The sequence below is a fragment of the Chlamydotis macqueenii genome, chromosome 9 (assembly GCF_036417535.1).
Source record: "Chlamydotis macqueenii isolate bChlMac1 chromosome 9, bChlMac1.mat, whole genome shotgun sequence".
NCBI classification, from domain to species: domain Eukaryota; kingdom Metazoa; phylum Chordata; class Aves; order Otidiformes; family Otididae; genus Chlamydotis; species Chlamydotis macqueenii.
In genome coordinates this window covers 17,083,837-17,103,670 of record NC_141564.1, presented here as the reverse complement: position 1 = coordinate 17,103,670, position 19,834 = coordinate 17,083,837, and the positions used below count along the sequence as shown (strand labels likewise).

The 19,834-nt window shown below is 41.7% G+C and overlaps 1 protein-coding gene across 1 annotated transcript in view; it reads left to right on the top strand.

The window, feature by feature from the left end:
- PDE6D (phosphodiesterase 6D) overlaps positions 1-19,194 on the top strand; it is a 39,086-nt gene extending 19,892 nt beyond the window's left edge. The window contains exons 2-5 of the mRNA XM_086754610.1: positions 10,238-10,326; positions 15,080-15,205; positions 16,059-16,164; positions 18,561-19,194. Coding sequence (XP_086610736.1) covers positions 10,238-10,326; positions 15,080-15,205; positions 16,059-16,164; positions 18,561-18,642 — 403 coding nt within the window. The 3' untranslated portion in view covers positions 18,643-19,194. The remainder of the gene's footprint in view (positions 1-10,237; positions 10,327-15,079; positions 15,206-16,058; positions 16,165-18,560) is intronic.
- The last annotated feature ends 640 nt before the right edge of the window (positions 19,195-19,834 follow it).

Genomic DNA, 19,834 nt, shown 5'->3' with positions numbered 1-19,834 from the left:
ACTGAAGCCAAACACCTTCTGAGACCTCTCTCCTCTTCTCTTACTGATTCATTGTGTGGCTGTGGGCAAGTCTTCATGTGCTTTTTTTTTTCCCAGTCTCAGCAATATGCAGTTATCAAAAAGCTAATTTGAGAACATTATTTGAAGTCTTTGAAGCACAGTGTAGTACCAGGAATTGTTTAAGTTCTTAGTCTCTGAGCTGTATTACATTGCTTCTTTAGTGGGACATCCTGCCTTTCTAGTTAAATTACAGGATTCATCTCTGGTCTGGAGTAGCCTAAGGTAGGGGATAGTGGCAGCGTGAAGCTGTGCAAACTGGCAGCACAGTGAGTAAGTTTGTGCCAACGCCCATCTCCTATCAGTTTTCAATCTGCAGGTCTGTTTGTACAAGTACATGATATATTAATACCTCCAGTAAATTACATATTCTTCCAAAATACATGAATCTGATAAATCTATGGATTATCGAAAGCAATTTTTGGAGCTCAATAGGTTGCTGTGCTAGAGAGCTCTGCAGGGAGAGACGTGAAGGAGAGAAAAAAGAAATTAAACATTAATGGGGGAAAAAGCACATAGTAACAACATAAGCACTGACAGTTGGAAGTCATCTAGCCTTTTGTGTGATCTGTTGCTTATTTTACCAGGGGGACACTTTCAGACCGAGATGTTGCTTGGAGTTCAGAGGACAGATAAACCAAGCAGCAGGGGAACCTGCTGAGGCTCAGCTGTGCCATTTTCAATAAACATCACTTCGCTCAATAGAGAAATTATTGCAGAGGCCTTCAAGGAACAAAGGCATCAACTGGCCACAAACAGTGCTATATAAAACTGCCTTTTGAAAGCCTTTTAGGGTTTTTTTTTTCCACACTTCACACAAGGCTACAGGTCATTCAACTGAAACTATATGAAAACACTAACTAAGCAGCCATGTTTATCCCATTTAAAAATTTGGTCAAAGAAATCTTTGTTCCTCTGCTCAGGTCTGTGCCCTGTCAGTATGGGGAAGTGTGAAGATCCTTTTAGACATGTCAAAAAAATCCACTCCTACAGTGTTGCAAAAATGACGTGAAATCAAGCCAAGCTTTCTTTTATAAACAAGCTACTATAACGCATAGTTTAAAACAATTTAATAAGGGTATAAAATAAAGAGGCATGTCAATGTTCAAAATAGCTCCTTCCATTAAAGCTATTTTTGTTGTGTAACTGTTGTGACATCTTGCGTTTCAACTCTGTAAAGAACAATAGGCCATAATTATTACAGGGAGCTGAATTCCTCTGGGAGCTCCTGGTTACAACCTCAGCTATGAAAATGAAGTTACTCACGAGAACCCCTGATAGATTATTTCCATGAAACTCCCTCTAGTTCACTTTTTGCTGAGAACCTTGAAATATTATCAAGGTACTTCACCTGTGTTGAAATGATGGAATGTTCTGAAGTAGTTAAGACGAAATAAGTTGTTGCAATTGCTGAATCACTTTCAGTGTTCACTTGCAGAAAGGAAAATTGTTTGATGTGCTAAAATTAAAAAGTGAGCTAACTGAATCACACATTTTTTCATTTCAAATTGTTTTGAGGTTTAAAGCATATAACTTAATTTTAAGTATCCTGCATTAAAAAATCTCTATCCAGACAGATTTTAGTTGCAGGAACGTTCTTCTTTTCATTGCATCTCCCTTGTCATAGCGTTCTTGGAGCAGCTTCTCAAGTTGTCCTGTGAGCTGCTTCACCTTTCAATATACTGGGGCATTTTCTGTAAGGAGGTCCCAATGTTTTATGTTTCAGTTGTATTTTTATTTTCCCTTGTGTATGTGGTGTCTATATTAGCTTTCTCCTTAGTTACATTCAGTTTTGTTCTTTCCACTGAGCTATAAGCAACCAATTTAAAATTGCATTCTGATAAAGCCCTGTGGATTTTAAAGGTCGCATTCTTTTCTCAGATAAATACATCATTCCCATTGAATCACCTGCTGTTTCTGCAAACTCAGAGTGTTACTGATGACATTAATTATGTTAATATTCAAAGAGTTCTTAGCATGAGCTCCAGCTTTTCTAACATGCTAATTTTTGAGAGCCATTTAAAATGCAGGGAAGATTGGGAGGAGTTGAGTGTTATTGCGCTGGAAAAGAGAAAATAATTTTCTATGTGCAGTTCATGCTTCTGAGATAGTCCTGCAAGCAATGATGAGTTTTTCTAAGTTATTGATTTGCTTTACTACCTAGGATGTAAAGCAATCTCCAGATGTGATAGCATGTTGTTTTTCCTGCTGAGGCACTGTTAAAAAGGATTCTGTCAAGCCTATTCAGAAAAGCCAAAGAAAAGCCTAAAAATCATAGGCAGCAGAAAGCAGCATAAAACCACTACATTGCTTCAACTTGCTTTCCTTTTAGAGCTGTTATCTGGTTCTAGGAACGATTTTAATATTTTTCTAGAGGAAACAAACCACATTTCTAATAGTAGGAAACAAAGCACTTCCACAGATCTGGCATAGAAAGCAGCTTGCTCCCTCTGACAGGAGAACCTGCCCCATATGCTGGCAATTTCTTCACTATGAGTGTGAGCAGGCACTGGAACAGGTTGCCCGGAGAAGCTGTGGCTGCCCTCTCCCTGGCAGTGTTCAAGGCCGGGGTTGGATGGGGCTTTGAGCAGCCTGATCTTGTGGAAGGGTCCCTGCCCAGGGCAGGGGGGTTGGAACTAAGTGCTCTTTAAGGTCCTGGAGTTTATTCCCACTTTAAACAACATTGTGTTCTATGTACCACCAGTGTATTTTGTTTTTTTGCTTTAACTTTTGTTGCTAGGGATCCAAATCTTAGGTATTTTATTTTGGAGCTTAGAAGTGGTTAGTCTTTTTAAGTTGAGCTTAGTTCCTAGAGAAGTGTCTAGCACGTGCTCCGGAAGCATTGTCTATATGGCCTTTGCTGGTATGTCAAGGTAACAAGGCAGTCTTCTCATCTGCTGCAGGCAGGAGCTGCTGGAGAATGTCACATGCTTTTGTCTGAAGAAATCAAAGGTTGCTCACAAATGCCTAAATTGATTCCTGTTGCTCAGCAGTGACAAAAATTGCTGGAATTTGTAAGAGAGTTAAGCTTCTACACGACTAAACTCCTCTAGACAGAGAGGCAAATCTTGAAACAACAGTGTCTACATCTGTCCCTAGTTCAGCTGTTTGCAAACCACTGTAATTTTTTCTTTTTTTTTACTTTTTTTCCCTCCTGATGACGCTTAGCTTCATCTCAGTAGGTCTGTAACTCCTTCAAAATGTACGTCCATTTGTTTCTTGCGCCTTTGGTTTGAGGAAGAGAGGAAAAGTCAGTGAAATGGAAGCCTGGCTTAGATTGCAATGTTGCTGTGTATTACTGAAGAAACAAAACCCATTCTCCCACCCTGCCTGTCCATGCTGGACACTTCGGGTTCCAGAATCTAGGAGCTCTCCATCTCCATCACTTTTGTACAAGCACCTGCTTTGGTTAAGCCTACTACAGGTGTCACCAATTTTGATTTAAATATTTAAGATTTGGAAAGATTTCATTCTGAATATTTTCAGACAGTAAATCGACAAGTGAAAGCTAAATGTAAGCGAACTGAAAGCAAACTCTGCCTTATTCTGCTACGTGACGTCACTAGGATGCTATGGAGTAGAGGTGTATGTTAATTGTCCATTTTGATGAAAATAGTGAATAATAATTGTATTATTCAACCTAAACTGTTTGAAAGGCACAGATGTTAAATTGGATAGTCTGCATAAAATTTTTATTAGCAAATGTTGGACTTGGTTTTACTGCATTTCCAAAGTATGCCAAGTTAAACGGCTTCTGTATTTCTCTAGTTTGATTAGCATCTCTTTGCAGCTCATCTAACTGTGAATTGACCTCTGCTACATTTTTGTTGTAGACTTTTGCAGTGGGCCTCATCGTGAGCCCTGCTAAGATAATACATGTTCGGAGGTTCAAGGAGGAAATATTTCATGGTGGGAGCATAGCTCATCTTCAAAATGGTTACCTAAGGTGCAGTGAAAATGTGGCACAGCAATGAACACTGTAGCTTACTAACAGGACCAACCTTAGTGCATAGCAGAAATGATCTGAGGTCTACTTAATAGAATTTAGCAATATTATAACTTCTGCCCTATCAGCATCATTTTCTATTACAATTAAGGTAACGTTGACATGGTGTTCAGTAACATGTGTGACTGTCTTTCCAAGTATGGGCCAAGAGCAGCTTAATCCAGGACTGTCTGATGGGTGTTACATGACAATTTGTTGTGGTGTTAGGCATCCATGTAGACAACATCTGCAAACAAAGATGTTAGGTGGGAAGTACCAAGTGTGCAAGTATATGATATTGTGTTGATTTTTTTACTGTGATGCTATAGCTGTTAAATATATCCCTCTGATTACATAATTTGCTGTGAAATTACTTTGTTGGTTGCTGAGGATTTTTGCTGCATTTTGTCATGTGGTTCACATTAATTTGTGGATCTTCCTGGCTTCTCTTGCACAGCAATTTGTTCTGTGCAGGAAGCTTTAAAAGCAGGCTCTTTTACAGCGCGTACAGTAGCATCAGGAGTGCTTTGAAGGGATAATTGGCTTTCTTCCAGTTGAGGATTTAATGGAGCACCTTTCCAGTCCCCAGCACCTCTTGTCATTTGGAGAAGCACAGTAACCCATATCTTGTGCGTCCCTCCAGGAAAGTTGGTTTATAATAGCAGAGTTTTTTTAAAAAACCTGCTCCTGTAAGAGCTGTGACAGCATGCTTTCTGACTAATCTGGAACCCAAGAGAGTGTGCTGCTCTCCGAAAGCAGAAGGTGACAGTGTTATACCCAAAGGCTCCAGTAATGCTTGAGGAGTGGCTTCCAGTTTGTGTGTTCGTTTCGCTACATCTGTTACTAGACAGAATGGATGGATGCTCATTCAGTTCCTTCAGATGTGATTTTGCACCAAATATCAGCCTTAGGCTAGGAGGAAGGGCTCGTTCTCTCTTAACACACTGCCAACATGTGTACTGGCGGTTTATTAAACACCAAAGACAGCAGCATTTCTCTTGAGCGTGAACTCAAGGACTTGATTCAGCAGAATGTCTGTGCATATGCTTAAATTTAAGCATATGATTAAGAATTCTGTGGAAGAGGGATTTGGGAGTTGTAATGAAAAGTGAGATTAGAGATTGGAAAGATTAGAGGACAAACAGTGTGAGTGGAGTAGAAGCATAAGGCCGCTCGGGTGGTCTGCTTCGTAGTCCTGTAGTTTGGCAGTTATTTTGTATAACTTATTTTGGTCCTTACTCCTTAGACTGGATTGAAATAACTGAGATGCAACTATTCTTCTGGGAAAACACGTCTGATGAAAATATAATCCCTAAAGGTTCATGTTTACTTACCTGTAACATGCTTTAAAGTAACGTGCTCGCCCATGTCATGAGTGCCTGGTTGTGCCTGCTTTTCACAACAGGCAGTGTAAAAGCAGGAGTAAAAGCTGAGCAGTCCAGATCAGAGGCTTCTCTGGGTCTGCAACAGAGGTGTAAGTCTGAATCGTTCAGGGCTTTCAGCTTCACCTTCTCTCTGTCGTTTATCCCACAGGACAATTCTTGTTAAGATCCTATTTGCATCTGGCATGTACTGAACTGTTCTTAATGTTGCATCTCATGTACAGAAAAAAAAAAAAAAGCTGGCAAAGATGATGAAAGACCTTCCCTTCCCTTCCAGGAGTGGTTATGAACATTAGGCTTGCTTTTATTATGAAAGATAAGAGTGCAGCAGTTCCTAAGGTTTTAGAATTGTGTAGGCAGCAAGGATTAAAATGAAAAATGGACCATTTTAATGGAAGGAATGGCACCTACTGTTTGCTGCAAACAGTGCTAAACATTACAACATTCAAATAATAGTCAGGGAGACTGGGGAAGAACTTCTTTAACTCCATAGTACCTTAATGATTAATTTTGTTTGTACTCATTTTCTTCCTTCAAGGTTATTCTTAATTACCAGTGTGGTAATACATGGGAATCTTTTGCAATGCTAAAGCACTTAAAGATAAGTATGTATATTTGGATTTGTTTGAACAAAGTGATGTCTATGACAGATATAAAAAATAAAGAATTTCTGTTGTGAGATCAGAGGTGTTCAAGACAACAGAAGTTGAATTTAGAAATGCAGAAACCATTTCCCTTCATCAAGCTAAGCAAAGTAGTTCTGTGAGGAAGCTAATTCATGTCATGTATATAAAGCAAGTCAAATTCCAGCTACTACAAAGCTTTTATGTAAGACTTTGCTGACCCAATAGGTGGTGGAATATAAATAGATCAACAGTACACCCTTCCTTCTGCTGTTCTACCTAATCCTTCCTTGCCTTCGGGATTGAAAGGTATTTGATCTATGGAGTTTTAAATCAGACATTGTTTCCTACAAAAAAAGAAAAAAAACCCACCAAAATCCAGGAGAATGAAAATTTAATGGTGTAGGAGTGTTCTTGTGATTTTAGAATGAGAAGCTGAATTAGGAATATACTATTGTTCTTCCTTTTTTTTCATATACATTAACCTCGGACAGCTGTAACTGCCTGGCGCTCTACTCACTCTCCTTAGCTACCCCTGGCTTGACATGAGCCTTTTCGAAAAGAGTAATTGTGTTAAACCTATATTAATTTACTTTCTCCTTTTCAATAATACTTAAAATGCCCTCTTCATCCTGCCTGCAGGTCTCCACTGCTGCTTGGAAGACAGAGCACTTTTTATTTTTAGTAACAATATCTCTCATGCTGGGATGGAAGAATCTTAAACCAATTAAACACATTAGAAGATAACAGTGTGTGTGGGTTTGGTTCAAGATCTCCATTTTCTTCACTCTGGGGTATGTCCTAGTACCAACCTTTCTATCCAAGATGACAGAAATAGTGTGATAAGCTGCTAACTAGGTAAGCAGTACAGCTGCTGCTTTGTCAGGTATTGCCTTGCCAAAAAATCACTTGTGGTGGGTTTTGCCTTTTTTTTTTTATTTCATTACAGTTGAGTTTTATAAATTATCTCAATTTTTACTTAGGAATATTATTCAGATGTATATTTCTTTTTAAACTTTTATTATTTTAAAAGAATTAATCTCTTGATCATTAAATATTTTTTCCAATGGAAGGGATTGTGTGTGTGTGCACTTTTAAGATTTTATGATTTGTTCTTCTTTTTAATAATGCTTAGTTACTGGGAAAAAAAAATTGTGAACTGGTTAGAGTATTCTGATCCCTGCAAATATGTCTCGATCCACATATTTTAAATCTGTGTATACACTCCAAATAGCAGGTTGATTTATTTTTTTTTTATTTGCAGAAGCTGGAAAATCATGCCCTAAACCTGCACATGCATCTGTCTAGGCCAGAAGGCCTTTGGCTACACTGACACTTTAAACCTTTATTCATTTGATATGGAATTTACATGGGTTAGCAGTGTCCAGATTGTTTAAAGACAAGATATTTTCTAGGATCTGTGGCATGAATTACTGACCTGCATGCTCTCACCAGGAGGGATATAGTCTTGAGCTTTTTATTTATTCATCTTTAATTTGACAGTAGAATACACATGGGACAGGCTGTCCTGCATGGATTTACTTTTACAGTGGATCATCAATACAGAATGAAGTCTGATAGCACTTTATAGAAGTCTAACACCCCAAATGTAACATATCAGCATGGCAATGTAACTCGCGTCATCTCTCTTGGACTGTATTGAGAGATAAATCCTTACAGGGAGAAGCCACAGAGCTCAGTAGTCTACAGTAGTGTTTTCTCTCACCAGAAACAGTAGGTCACTATCACTCTATAACAACGTAGTTCAGGTAGGGATAATAATTAAGCTGTGAGGCTATGTGTACTCTTTGAAGGTCACATCTAATGTAATACTTTGGAAAATGGCAGATGTGATTTCAGAGTGTTCTAAAAATTGATAAGGGAAGAAGGACAGGAAGATAAGGCAAGGCAAGGCATGGCAAGGAAAGAGGCAGACAGTGCATTAGTTAGAGTACTGGTATAGCACTTGGGAGGCTGGATCAGCGCCGGGTTTGCTGTTGTGGTTAGTGTTTCATTTCCAGCTCAGAGGAACTACTGTACTGCTCAGTTTGGCACTATGCAGCCAGACCTGTGAGCTCGTAACTCCCACTGATACTGACAGTGAACAAATAGCAAGTAAATAGTTCTGAAGGGGATCATTTTTAAAGGTAATACGGGTTTTTTATAATGAAGTGCCCTGAATTACTGTACAGCTAATAGTCAAGAGTGTTTGCATCGCAAGGTGTTGTGAAGAAAAATGAATTTGTCAGTGAGATGCTCAGATTGTCTCATTTGTTACTTTTCCCTCGTACATGACATTTGATAGATTGCACACTGCTTTCCATGCAAATAGCTTCACCCTGGCTGGTTTGTATGTTTGTCTGTGGGAAGATGTATCTAAAAATGGTGGAATTTTTTTGACATTTTAAATTACTGTTGGGGCAGTTCCATCCTGTGGATTGTGTTGGCTGGAGACTTTGAGTTTTCCTGCCAGCAACACATGAAGTGCCCAGCCCTGCTGCAGGTTCTTCTTGCCATGCTGCTGCTACAGTCCCCACCTCCTTTGGTTTGCTAGCTGGGGAGAGATCTCCACTTTCCAGCTTTCTGCCAGGATATGGAGGTGGCCTGTGGGGCTCTCTGAGGATGATGCTTTCCATTTTCTCCCGCTTTCACTTTTGCCTTAATCCCAGAACAAGTGGTAGATATTGTGTGTTTTAGAACAAGTCTCGGAGGAAATGAGCAGGCTGACCTACGCTCCCACTTCCCATAGTCCAAGTTGTTGCTAAATTTTGGAAGCTGTAAGGCCATGCCTGTGTAAATGGGCCCTGTGTACACATTACCACCTTTCTTCTCTCCCTTGCCCTTTCAGTGGGACATGGAAAGTCTGGCCATCCTTTAGGAAGGGAAAGGCTCCTCACATCTGCGCTGAAGTAGCCATCTTCCCTTCCCTCCCCCACGCACATAATTTTAAAACAAATGTTACCCTGTAATGCAAAATTTGCTGAAGCATCTGTTTCTTCCCTGGAGCTCTGGAAAAATTTGATCAATGTGACAAGTTTGTGTGAGTCTGCCTGGAAACTGTGTGTTAGAGGATGAGTTCAATATGCGTATCTCTGACAGCTCCTATTTATACCTACATCAGGGTCCATATCGTCCCCCTTCTGTTTCTCTACCTTTCCAGGCAGTTCCTTGAGCAGCTGGTCTCTCCTCTTCTCCCGGATAGTTTCCAGTCTCTTGTCTGGGAAGTATTGAGTACGAAAGGTACAGTGCCATAAACCAGCAAAAAGAAACACCTGGGAAGGCATTGGTTTACGTGGCCTTCTCTCACAGATCCTGCTCTGTTCAGGCTGCTTACATTTACACCAGTGACCCCTCAGAGCCGCTCTGATGAGCTGTGGAGCAGGAGGCTGCTGCGGAGCCTTGGGCGCACTGACGGCTGTATCCCTGTCCAAATGGCATGGGGCAGGTGTGCAGGCTCCTTGTTCTGATGTCTCGGTGTCTGAGTTATGGGAGAGGTTTTTCAGAGGTGTGTCTAAGTTCATTAATTGTCCCTTTGAAAACATGAGCATTTCACACTTCCCTAGAACTTTAATAACTAATTCACTGAGCTGGGCTTTTTGAAAGCTGGCACAGCCTCACCTGCTGAGAGCGGAAAGAGAGGATCTCTCTTTGCCTAGCGCTCAGCAGCTGAAGAATTCCCATGAGTGGCAGTTACCAGGTCAACAGCAACAGAACAACCCTTGATATTAATATTTTGTAAACTAGGAAAACAAACTCCATCGGGTGTTATTCTTTTTTAATGTTGTATAGGAAGCACTTCTTTTTCTAGCATTTTTCAAATGCTGGAGAACAGCAATTGTTTGTGTAGAATTATCTGTTATTGGTAGCAATGTTTGTGCTCCCCTGCAGCACAGTGACATTGCCTTTATCCTTTAGAAGCAATGGGAAATGATAAATGAGGTTAACAAGCTTCAGTCTAAGGTAAAAACTAAATCTGTAACTATACAACTCTTGTTGCATTCATTCTGGTCAAGGGTTGGTTTGTTCATTTATCTTCTGGGAAAAAGCGTCTCTTTTCCTTGGCCTCCAGAGAATCAGAAAACATGATTGAAACTTAGCTGGAGTAGCCTATTTCAGGGCTTAGCAAAGAACACTAGGCGCAGCTCTAAGGGATGTAGGTAGCTTGTTTTCCTTAATTTCTTCCCAATCAGAAATTGGATGAACCTTCGAGATGCAGAAACAGGGAAAATCCTCTGGCAAGGAACAGAAGATCTGTCTGTACCTGGAGTGGAGCATGAAGGTACTGTGTGGCCGTATTGTGCATCCCGGGGCTGGGTGGTGCTGCATGGCTAGGTCACCGGGGTTGCGAGCATATCCTTACTTTGAAGGACAGATGTCCTTGCTGTGACTTCACACCTTCAGAGGCTTCCAGCACAATAACCTGGGGACACAGGGAGAAGGGTGGGAGTGGATCAGTGGCTGGCAAAGGGGACAAATTAAAGAATGCCAAGCAGGGAGCTCAGCTGGGTAAGGAATGAGTGGCTGACCTTTGCTACGTTGAGTGTTGGTTCCAAGGTGAAAAGTATAAAAATATACTGACTTTTCTCAGTGTAACAAGAGGGTTTTGTGAGGGTAGAGGTCAAATGGAGAACGGGAGGGGAAGAAGCATACACAGTTATTACCTTGCCTGGCCACAACTGTCCTAATATTCTCCTGCACTAAATTTGATCTCTGCTTTAAAATGGCATACATGGCACATTTGCTTTGCTCCCCTGTCCCTCTACTATTGCAAGGAAAGCCTCTTGCCCTTCCACTTCATTCCTCGCTGAAGAGCAGAGGACTTCACTGTCCCTTACTCTTCCCCATTTGTGACAGAGCACTGTGATATGTAATGTCCCTTGCCAAGAGCTTTGCTTTGGCTCTCACTGAATTAATTTTGAAGGCTTTTCTATTATGTGAGTACTATAGCTGATCTCCAGTAAGTGGAATGAACTTGATAATTTAATTATGCTGGTGACATTGATATATTTTTGGTTAAACATCAAGGACTGAGTTCTGCCTGTCACTACTAGGACTTACTTCTCCCACAAAATGGAAAATCTGTTGTGTCTGAAGGAGGCAACCAGTGCATAAAGATCCTCCTCTGCCCATAGAGCATACAGAAGATCTGTGGCAAAACACTGTGAGTCCAGTAGTCTTCCAGTGATATATCTGGGTTCAAAGCCAGCTTAAGGCACGAGAGAAACAAGTTGCCTTCTCCTCATTTGGTCCCCAGTCAACATTTATCTGCCGTATGACAAGAGTTCATTAACAGGGCCAATAGTAAGTTGTCTCAGCTGAAGAGGGTCCTGATGCCAGGAACAAAGGATGCAGGTCAGAGCTAGAGGACATCAAAGCTGTGACTCAGTGATTATTAAGAGCATTTTCCAAGCTGTGTCTCCTTTGGCCTTGCTAACCTGCACTCCCATTCTCATACCAGTACTAACAGCAAGCAGGCCCATAGGCCTTAACAGATATTTACTGATGCCCATTCTACAAGATACCTGTATCAAAGAAAAACATTCCAGCCCCTTCATATACAACTGTAGGAAAGCAATTGAAATAACACTTTCAAAAGAAATGTGATAATTCATTTGTTCAATACTAAGTTTCTTAAACTACAGGTTAGTGGTGCTTTGCCTTCTTGAAATAACTGTGTGATAGGAGACTTAGGAATCATGAGGAATCAGGCTTTAGAAAGCAGAAGAAAATCAGCTAAAAATATTCCAAATTTTCACAGATTTTCTTTTGGAAAAGCTTCTTATTGGATGCATGGCTAGTCTTTGCATCCTCTTCACTCATCCCAACAGACTGCTGCACTGCCTGCTTCAATGCAAGCTGCAGAAGGGTGTGCTGTGGGGCAGGGAGGACAGCTGGAGCTGTGTCTCAGGAGGGTTGTTGTGTTGCCCCATTTCCCTCCTGACATTCCCCACTTTGGCGAATCGTATCACCTCACTGTGTCTCAGATTTTCCTCACGTATAAAACAGGAACCCTCACCTCCATCAGAGGAGCTTGGGGAATTAATTAAAACATACTCTGGCATGAGATTAATGCCCATTGTACAAGAAATTGTTAAGACCTTATCTGGTGTGCAGTTCATTCATCCATCTAGGAGATGGATAACTGCAAACTGGGACAGGTGCAGAGAAGAGCTATTAGGAGAAGCCACTGAAAAGATTGCAGATGAGAGGATGGTTTTCTTTAGGAGAAGAGAGGAAAAAAAAAGTTCTTGTGTGCGTTACCAGGGAAAGAAGGCTGAGATGCATAATTATTCTCAAGAAATAGGCTAAGAAAGGGAAGAGGTGTCCAAGAAAGGTGGATAATCTATGAATTAAAATAAGGTGTGGGGAAATGCTGTTCTGGTACAGTCCTGCAGCAGAAACGGTGAGGGCAAACAGTCAGAATAATTGTTTTAAAATGAAGGCCATGTGTGGTGTCTCAAAGTCATTACATAGTACTTGAGCGTGTGTGTTCTGTGGCCATTCAGGCCAAATCGCAGTCCAGACATCGCAAACAAAGAATTGAATATATAGCAGAGTAAATAAAATGTATTTCCTTTAAACAGGACTTCTCTTTGCTTTTTAAACAGGACTTCTCTTTGATTTAAGTACAGGTTTCTTTAAAAAGTGATCTCTTAAGTTTCAAATCATGATACTGTATTACTACCTAAACTCACTATCACCACTTAGATTAAAAAAACAATGTGGTATCCACTGTGGTACTGGATTGCTGCCAAAGTCTTAATATTCAACTGCTGAAAGTAGTGAAAACCACTACCTGAGCACCTGAAACTGGAATTAACCATCTAAACCAGCTTTTGACAGCAGGAGCTTTTCCATGTACGCAGTCAGCTCAGTTCAGTGACAGTGCATGCAAAACAGGGAGGCAATCTGGGAGATGCAAATTCCTAAAGTTTGTTTTCTTCCAATAGAGAAGCAAATCTTGGAGTAAGCTGCTGAGGTCTAGCACCTGTAGAATCCCCAGTGTTGTTCCCAGTCACCACAGCCAGCTTTCATTCAGGAAATACAAATAATCCTTTCATTGTCTAAGAAAAGATGTAGTTTGAAATATAAAATAAGTTTGGCTAAGATAGCTTTCTTTCTTACATCTCCCAAATATTAAAGGTAGTTTTATTAAACTATATGAAAACTTAATGATACAGATCCTTTAATTGAATTTGAGTTTCTAACTAAATGCAGTTGGATTCAAAATGACTTGCTTAGTAAATAAGAAATGTGTCATTCATCACTTTCTAAACTAATCAGAATTAAGTATCTGACTAAATGTATGTTAGCTGTGTAAGTGCTTAAATAAATGTGCAGGTACAGTATATCCTCAAGTAAGAAAAAGCAGTACTAAATTTGGGATAATGTCTATGCTTACCTGCACTTCAGCATGTTTTTAAAAGGTCCTAACTGATAAGAATCAAACTTCTTTCTCTTTTATCTTTTTAATGGAAAAAAAAAAGAGGTACAAAAGCAAAATGAGTTTAAAATAAATAATTTCAATTAAAATTTTCTGTTTGATGGTATACAAATCAATTAAAATCTCTTAGATCAAGGGTTTAAAGACTATGCAGTCCTACTTTGATTAAAAATAACCTTTTATTTTGTAGTTTTACAATATTAAAGCAAACATTCTCAGCAATCTGTCTTGGGGATGAAAGAAGTGTAATTACTAAATTGCAGCAGTCATTTTACACTTAGCTGCAGAGAGGTGTTTATTCACGACAGGCTGTAGTCTGTACTTGTGAGGGCAGTAAAGGATGGTGCAATACAGATTTCTATGCTGAAAAAAAAAAGGCTAAAAATAATTAGAGAGCTTTTACATTTAAAACTCTTCCCTTACACTTTTAACTTTCTTTTTTACCTTTTTTTTTTTTTTATTTAACAACCGTGGGCTGCATACTTCTTCATGGGATAGGACGGTAGCTTATGTTCCCTAACCCTCCAGCTCTCTGGATTGGTTTCATATCAAGGTCCTACTCCATTAAACTGTTCTACGTTAGATGGATTTGCCTAGGGCTTGGTAGACTCTTCCTTATATTAAACAGCAGCCTGCTGTCTGCTCATGGATGTTTTGATCTGTTTTCCATTTAGGAACAGTTTGTATGCCAGCTGTATTCTATCCCCTCTTTATTTCTAATAAATTTACATGAAACATTTTCTAATACGCAGGAAGGATTATGTACAGTCACACCACTGAAGTATGACGAGCTTGAGAGATTTTTAGTATATTGATTCCCCCCTTCCCTGCCCTGTATCCTCCTGATTAGGACCTTTCAGCATATTAATCAATGCTCCAAAACTGTCCCTTCTCTTACTCCTTCACCTCTATGAAATATCTACTAGGTACAGTTTGCCATATGCTGTCGGTGTCTCACCAACACTGCAAGAGCCCACATACCCTGGATTGCCAAATTACTCTCTCCAACGCCCTAGTTTCGTATTGACCTTACTGCCGCTGTGGGTCTCAATGTTTGGGGAACAAACATTTGTATACTTTTACAGCCGATTTCAGGGCTGTGTGAGATGGCTGAGACAGTGCTGCTGGGCTGAGAAACAGCCGTTTGTGGTTTGCTGGGGGTGCACAGTCTGAAAGGGAAGGGGAAGTGAGAAGGGCTAACAGGCTTGGTGTACTCAGCAGCCCTTCAGCTGCTTGTGATCTTCAGCACACTTCATAAAGTAAAGATTTAAGTTGCTTCTCATATTTGTACTGCAAGAATTGTGTCATTTAGTAATAAACAGCTAAGAACCAGGAGTCAGAGATCAGTGTTGTAGCCCTGGTTCTGTCACAAGTTTCATTCCTGGCTCTGGGCAAGGTACTTAACCCGTTTGCATCTTGGATTTCACTCCTACAAACGTGAAAACAAAGTCCTTTGTGTTTGCATTTCTCCTGCTACTATGGTCTTGTACTAGCACTAACCATTATTTCAAAGTGTATTATAATAGCACCTGAAGCAGCTCAGTTTGTTTTATTGTGTCCAAATAATGCTTCTTTATCTGTTTCACAGCTCGAGTTCCTAAAAAAATCCTGAAGTGCAAAGCAGTGTCTCGGGAGTTAAACTTTTCCTCAGCAGAACAAATGGAAAAATTCCGACTGGAACAGAAAGTTTATTTCAAAGGGCAGTGTCTAGAAGGTACGCATCTGCTCTGTGTGCAGTCCTGCTGCAGCGCAGGGAGTGACCCCCAGCACAGTGGGGATTAGAGAAACTAAAATGGGTTGAACGTGGAGATTTTAATTTTTCAGAGTAGCACTGAAGCACTCGTCTTGTCAGGACTAATGGGCCACAGTATTAGGGATAGCATTTCATAAGTGTATTAACACTTCGTTATGTAAGCAAAAAATCTGGGTAATCATGCTTCAGGGCATAAATCCACCGCAGGCTGCCTGAGGCAAGGAAACAGGTTTATTTCAGAGTCACCCGTTCTGGGGATTCATGCATATTCCTCCGAAGCACCTAGTGCTGACTACCACCAGACTGGAGGCCGGACCAAAGGAGCCTCTGGTTTGCTTTGGTGACAGCAGTGCCACCAAGTATTGTCCGTGTGACTCCATAGCCGCACATCTGATCTCAGTCACTGCAGTATTACTCTTAATCTGGGATGGAGGAGGGGGAGATAAAACACTGAGCTCCTTGTCTTTTAGGCAACCAGTTGTACACTTATTCTCAACTGGACCCGGGGGATGTCTGCAAGAGGGGGAGTGTGGTTTCCCTGTTCCCAGTTAGGTGTGATGGAATTTCCACTGAATGCTAAGGAAGTGGCAGACTTTATCATTACCATCAGCTGTTTTAGAAAGGGAGTATCTGCTTTAAGAACAGGGCAGAGTTCAGTGCAGCATAAGCTGTACAAAGTAATTTAAATGTAAAATGTTGGCAGCACAGCAGGACAGTTTAGGGAGTTCCCCGTCCTGTCAGGTGAAAAGCAAAAGGACCGTTTGTGGGTTTTTTCTTCTTTCAAATGCCTCTGGATTTTCTTTTTACTTTGCAGAATGGTTCTTTGAATTCGGTTTTGTGATCCCTAACTCCACAAACACTTGGCAGTCCTTGATAGAGGCAGCACCTGAATCACAGATGATGCCAGCTAACGTTTTAACGTGAGTGCTTTGGGCTTATAGAATCTGAGAGCAGGCAAAGCAAAGCAGTGTGTGGCATTTCCTTGGGGGCCACAGTGGGAAGGAAGAGAAGGAGCTGCTACCAACTCTGAGTCACCCTCACTACTGTTAGCTGTTGAGAGATAAAAGGGACTAAGCCAACTTCATTACCTTCTTTCCCATAGGTCCAATTTGCATTAATACAGCAATAAAAGTTTGGAGAAAATGGAACTGATCCTTTATTAGAGTTGCTTAATTTTTTTGAAAGGTGAACCGTGAAAGGATTTTAAAATGCTTTGCAGCTTAATACCCCTTACATCCAGGACAAAAAGAAAAAAAAAAAAGTTTGGGCCATTTTCAGATCCAGCTATTGATTGTTGACTCTTGTCCAAGGTGGTTGTTTTCCATGCAGTGTATCACCCACAGGAGCTGCTGTAGTGTTTGTTTCAGTGCTGTACCATTGTGCCAACCTTTTTTTTTTACATTGGATTATAAACTGCATTTAGTCATATGGAGTTGTATCTGGGGATAAAATACCCTTAACAGGTAGGAAACAGTCACCCGTAAAGGGGATTCACACACCTTCCTCAGAAACATCTAGTCCTGGCCGCTTTTTGCACATTGACTTCTGAGTCGGTCAGCGATCCCTAGGACTTGTGTCACAATAACGCACGCTGGGTATTGCTCTGAGCGTGGACAGCAAGGCAGAAGCTTTGGTGGGGTGACAGAAAAGGGTGCTTGAGGGAGGCCCCTGGAAAGCTGTAATCACTGACAAAAAGCCACCCTCCCTGCAGTGCTAGATGGGTGCTGGCAAGCACATGAGGAGCACACTGCCAGGAAAGGCAGAAGGGCATGGGAATCCTCCTGCCAACAAGAGGCAGACAGGGAGCAGCCGGTCTCACCGCAAGGTCACTCTGTCCTCTGGAAGACCTCCCTCTCCAGAGTTTTCCCTCTCATTCCGTGTCTGGAGGAAAGCCAGTCGCATAGTGAAGGCACCGGGATAGGAACTATCGTCACTGATTTCTATTCACAGCACGTTTCAAAGAGGGAGCGGACTCAGAAGAAAGCATCAGTGTTCTAATAGTGCTCCCTGGCAGAACCTTGTAGGTGCTACACATGTCCTTGGCTCCCAGAGCTGGTGACTTTCAGTCAGTACAGAAGGAGCCAGATTTGGGAATCAAGAGTAAAGAAATAAAGACATGTGACAAGTTGGTTTTCACCGTCTCAGGGAAATGAAGGCATTTTCAGGACTGGGAGTTCTGAGAGTTCAGTTCTTTAGTGACCTTGAGGATTTTCCAGTGTCCCATCTTCCAATGTCCCATTCTTTCCCTGGAGTCTGGTCACTTGTCACGGGCAGCCCAGATCTCTCTCCTATTCATGGAGGTGTCCTAAAGTCATTCTTGAGGCTTTTCAGTAGAATCACCAGCCCAAAGGAATCCAAATGTTTTTGTGGCCCAAAGAAATCAGCTTTTCCAGCTGCCAAGACCTGGAGAGCCCCTCGCTTTCTGATATTCCCAAAGATCTCATGTTTGTTTCGGTGTTTCCATAGCAGGAGAGAAAGGAGATGTGGTAGTTGGTGCTAACCAAGTCACTCTGCGCAAAGGATTCCCAGGATGACTGAATATCAGACCAAGGATGTTCCCTGATGTTTGAGTTCAAGCATTGACCATGCCACAGGGAAAACCTTACGCTCTTGCCAGGCTTAGCTTTGCCAGTGTTACAGATACCAAGAGCTGCAGCTCCTTTGATTTTCAGGAGCCGGGTTATTCACACATGGACAGATCACACTGCTCAGATATCCAGGTGTTGTAGTGACCCCAAAGTTCTTACCTTTGACTACCAAAATCTTCAGGTCAGCAACTTAAACCCTTGGAGCTTTTGTCACACCCAAATCTACATTTCCACTGCAGTTTGTATAAAATATGCTTGTGCGTTTGCATTTAAGCACATCTTGAGGCAAATAACATGTGAAGTTGGTTGAAGTAGCTTGCTCAGCAGTAGAGGACAGAGATGGGGAATAAAAAAAGAACTCTCATCGGTTTTCACAATTCACTGTGAGAGGGGTCTGAAGGTGCTGGGCCTGCTAGTTTATTTTTAGCAATAGAAGTGAGCAGAAGTTTGCTGTTCGTGAGCACTCTCTGCAGCCTGCGTGGTACTGAGCCCAGAAAGGGGACGGCAGGGGAGGGATGGGGAAACTGCTCCATGTAGGAAAGCAGTGGAGAGAGCCTTCAGCCCTGGATGAGGACACGGTGCTCACTGCACACAGCTCCAAACCAAAGTTCGTGTTGTAGCGGGGTGCATGGCAGCCTGGGCTTGTGAGAGCATTGAGAGGAGCAGTTGTTTTCTACCGTTCATGCACTCTTCTAATACCTCTTCTTTCTCCTCCTTTCCTTCCACAGTGGTAATGTTATTATAGAAACCAAATTCTATGATGACGACCTTCTCGTAAGCACTTCCAGAGTGAGACTTTTCTACGTTTGAGACGGGGCTTTTTGGAGCTGTTTTAGTTTTCCTCCATACAGTTCTTGGTGCAGAACCCCCCGACTATCCAGTGGAAGACACTCCTGTAGGCGGTGACCCTGGGGACCAGCTCAACGTGGGTTGTGACCTTTGCCCATCAATTATTTTGCTTTCTCCTCTGACAAGACCAGACCAAACCCTCAGAGACAGGACCATCTGCTCAGTGAGGCACTGGGGAACAGAGGCTGTCTCTGAACATGGGCAAACGATGGTCCTGCAGAACCAATACTGTAAATATGTTAGTCTCATCCTTTGTACTTCTCTGGATCCTGGTATAATCTCCCGTTTCCACTCACACCAAACTCCCAATGCGGTTCATTTTTGAGGGATTAAGTTAACCTTTTCATTTTTCTCATGTTGTAGGTTTTTATCCTTTCACTGGATTTCTGTGTAACTGCTCCACACATCCTCTTACCCTGAACTTGTAAAATAGACTGTGATATCACCTAATGTAATTAAAACAAGTTTCTCAATTAAAACATTCCTACCGTCCAAAGAAGGGAAAAAACATTAGTTCTGTGTTTTCCTTTCTGTTATAGAAATGCCTCATAGCTGGCACAAACTCCTGTCACTCGAGCCAGCAGCAGAACAGGGCTTTCCACGACCCTTCCGCAGCCCCCGTATCCGTGTTAAATTTCTCTTCCTCCAGCTGTCCGCATAGGAAGGGGTCCCTGGCTGCTCTGACCAAGGTTTCTCCTTGGCCTCATTTCTGTCTGTTAATCCCTCGGGGCAGTTTGTCCCTTTTGCCCGATCACTGGTTTCTTGAGCAGCACTGCAGGCTGTTCTGCTTTGCTAAATTTCTGGGGACGCTCAAACCACTCTGGAAAAAAAAAACTGTATTCCCCTGAGCCCACCAGCATCAATCCTGTGCTGGGCTGAGCTCCCTGAAGCACAGCTGCGGCTGTGGTTGCCAGTACCAACAATGCCAATACATGCATGGCTTTAACAACATGGCAGCAATTTTGCAACAACAGGCTTCTCGAGCCCTACCACTATTCTTTCCTGTGGTCATTTATAATTAGCTCTAGCACGTGTAAATCTTGGGAAGGGGGCATCTCCAGCTTCTGCTCTTAAACATCACAGACAGGTCTAAGATTGCTCCAAGCCTTGGTCCGCCTGCCCTGTGGCTGGGCTTGAGATTCTCAGGAGAGTC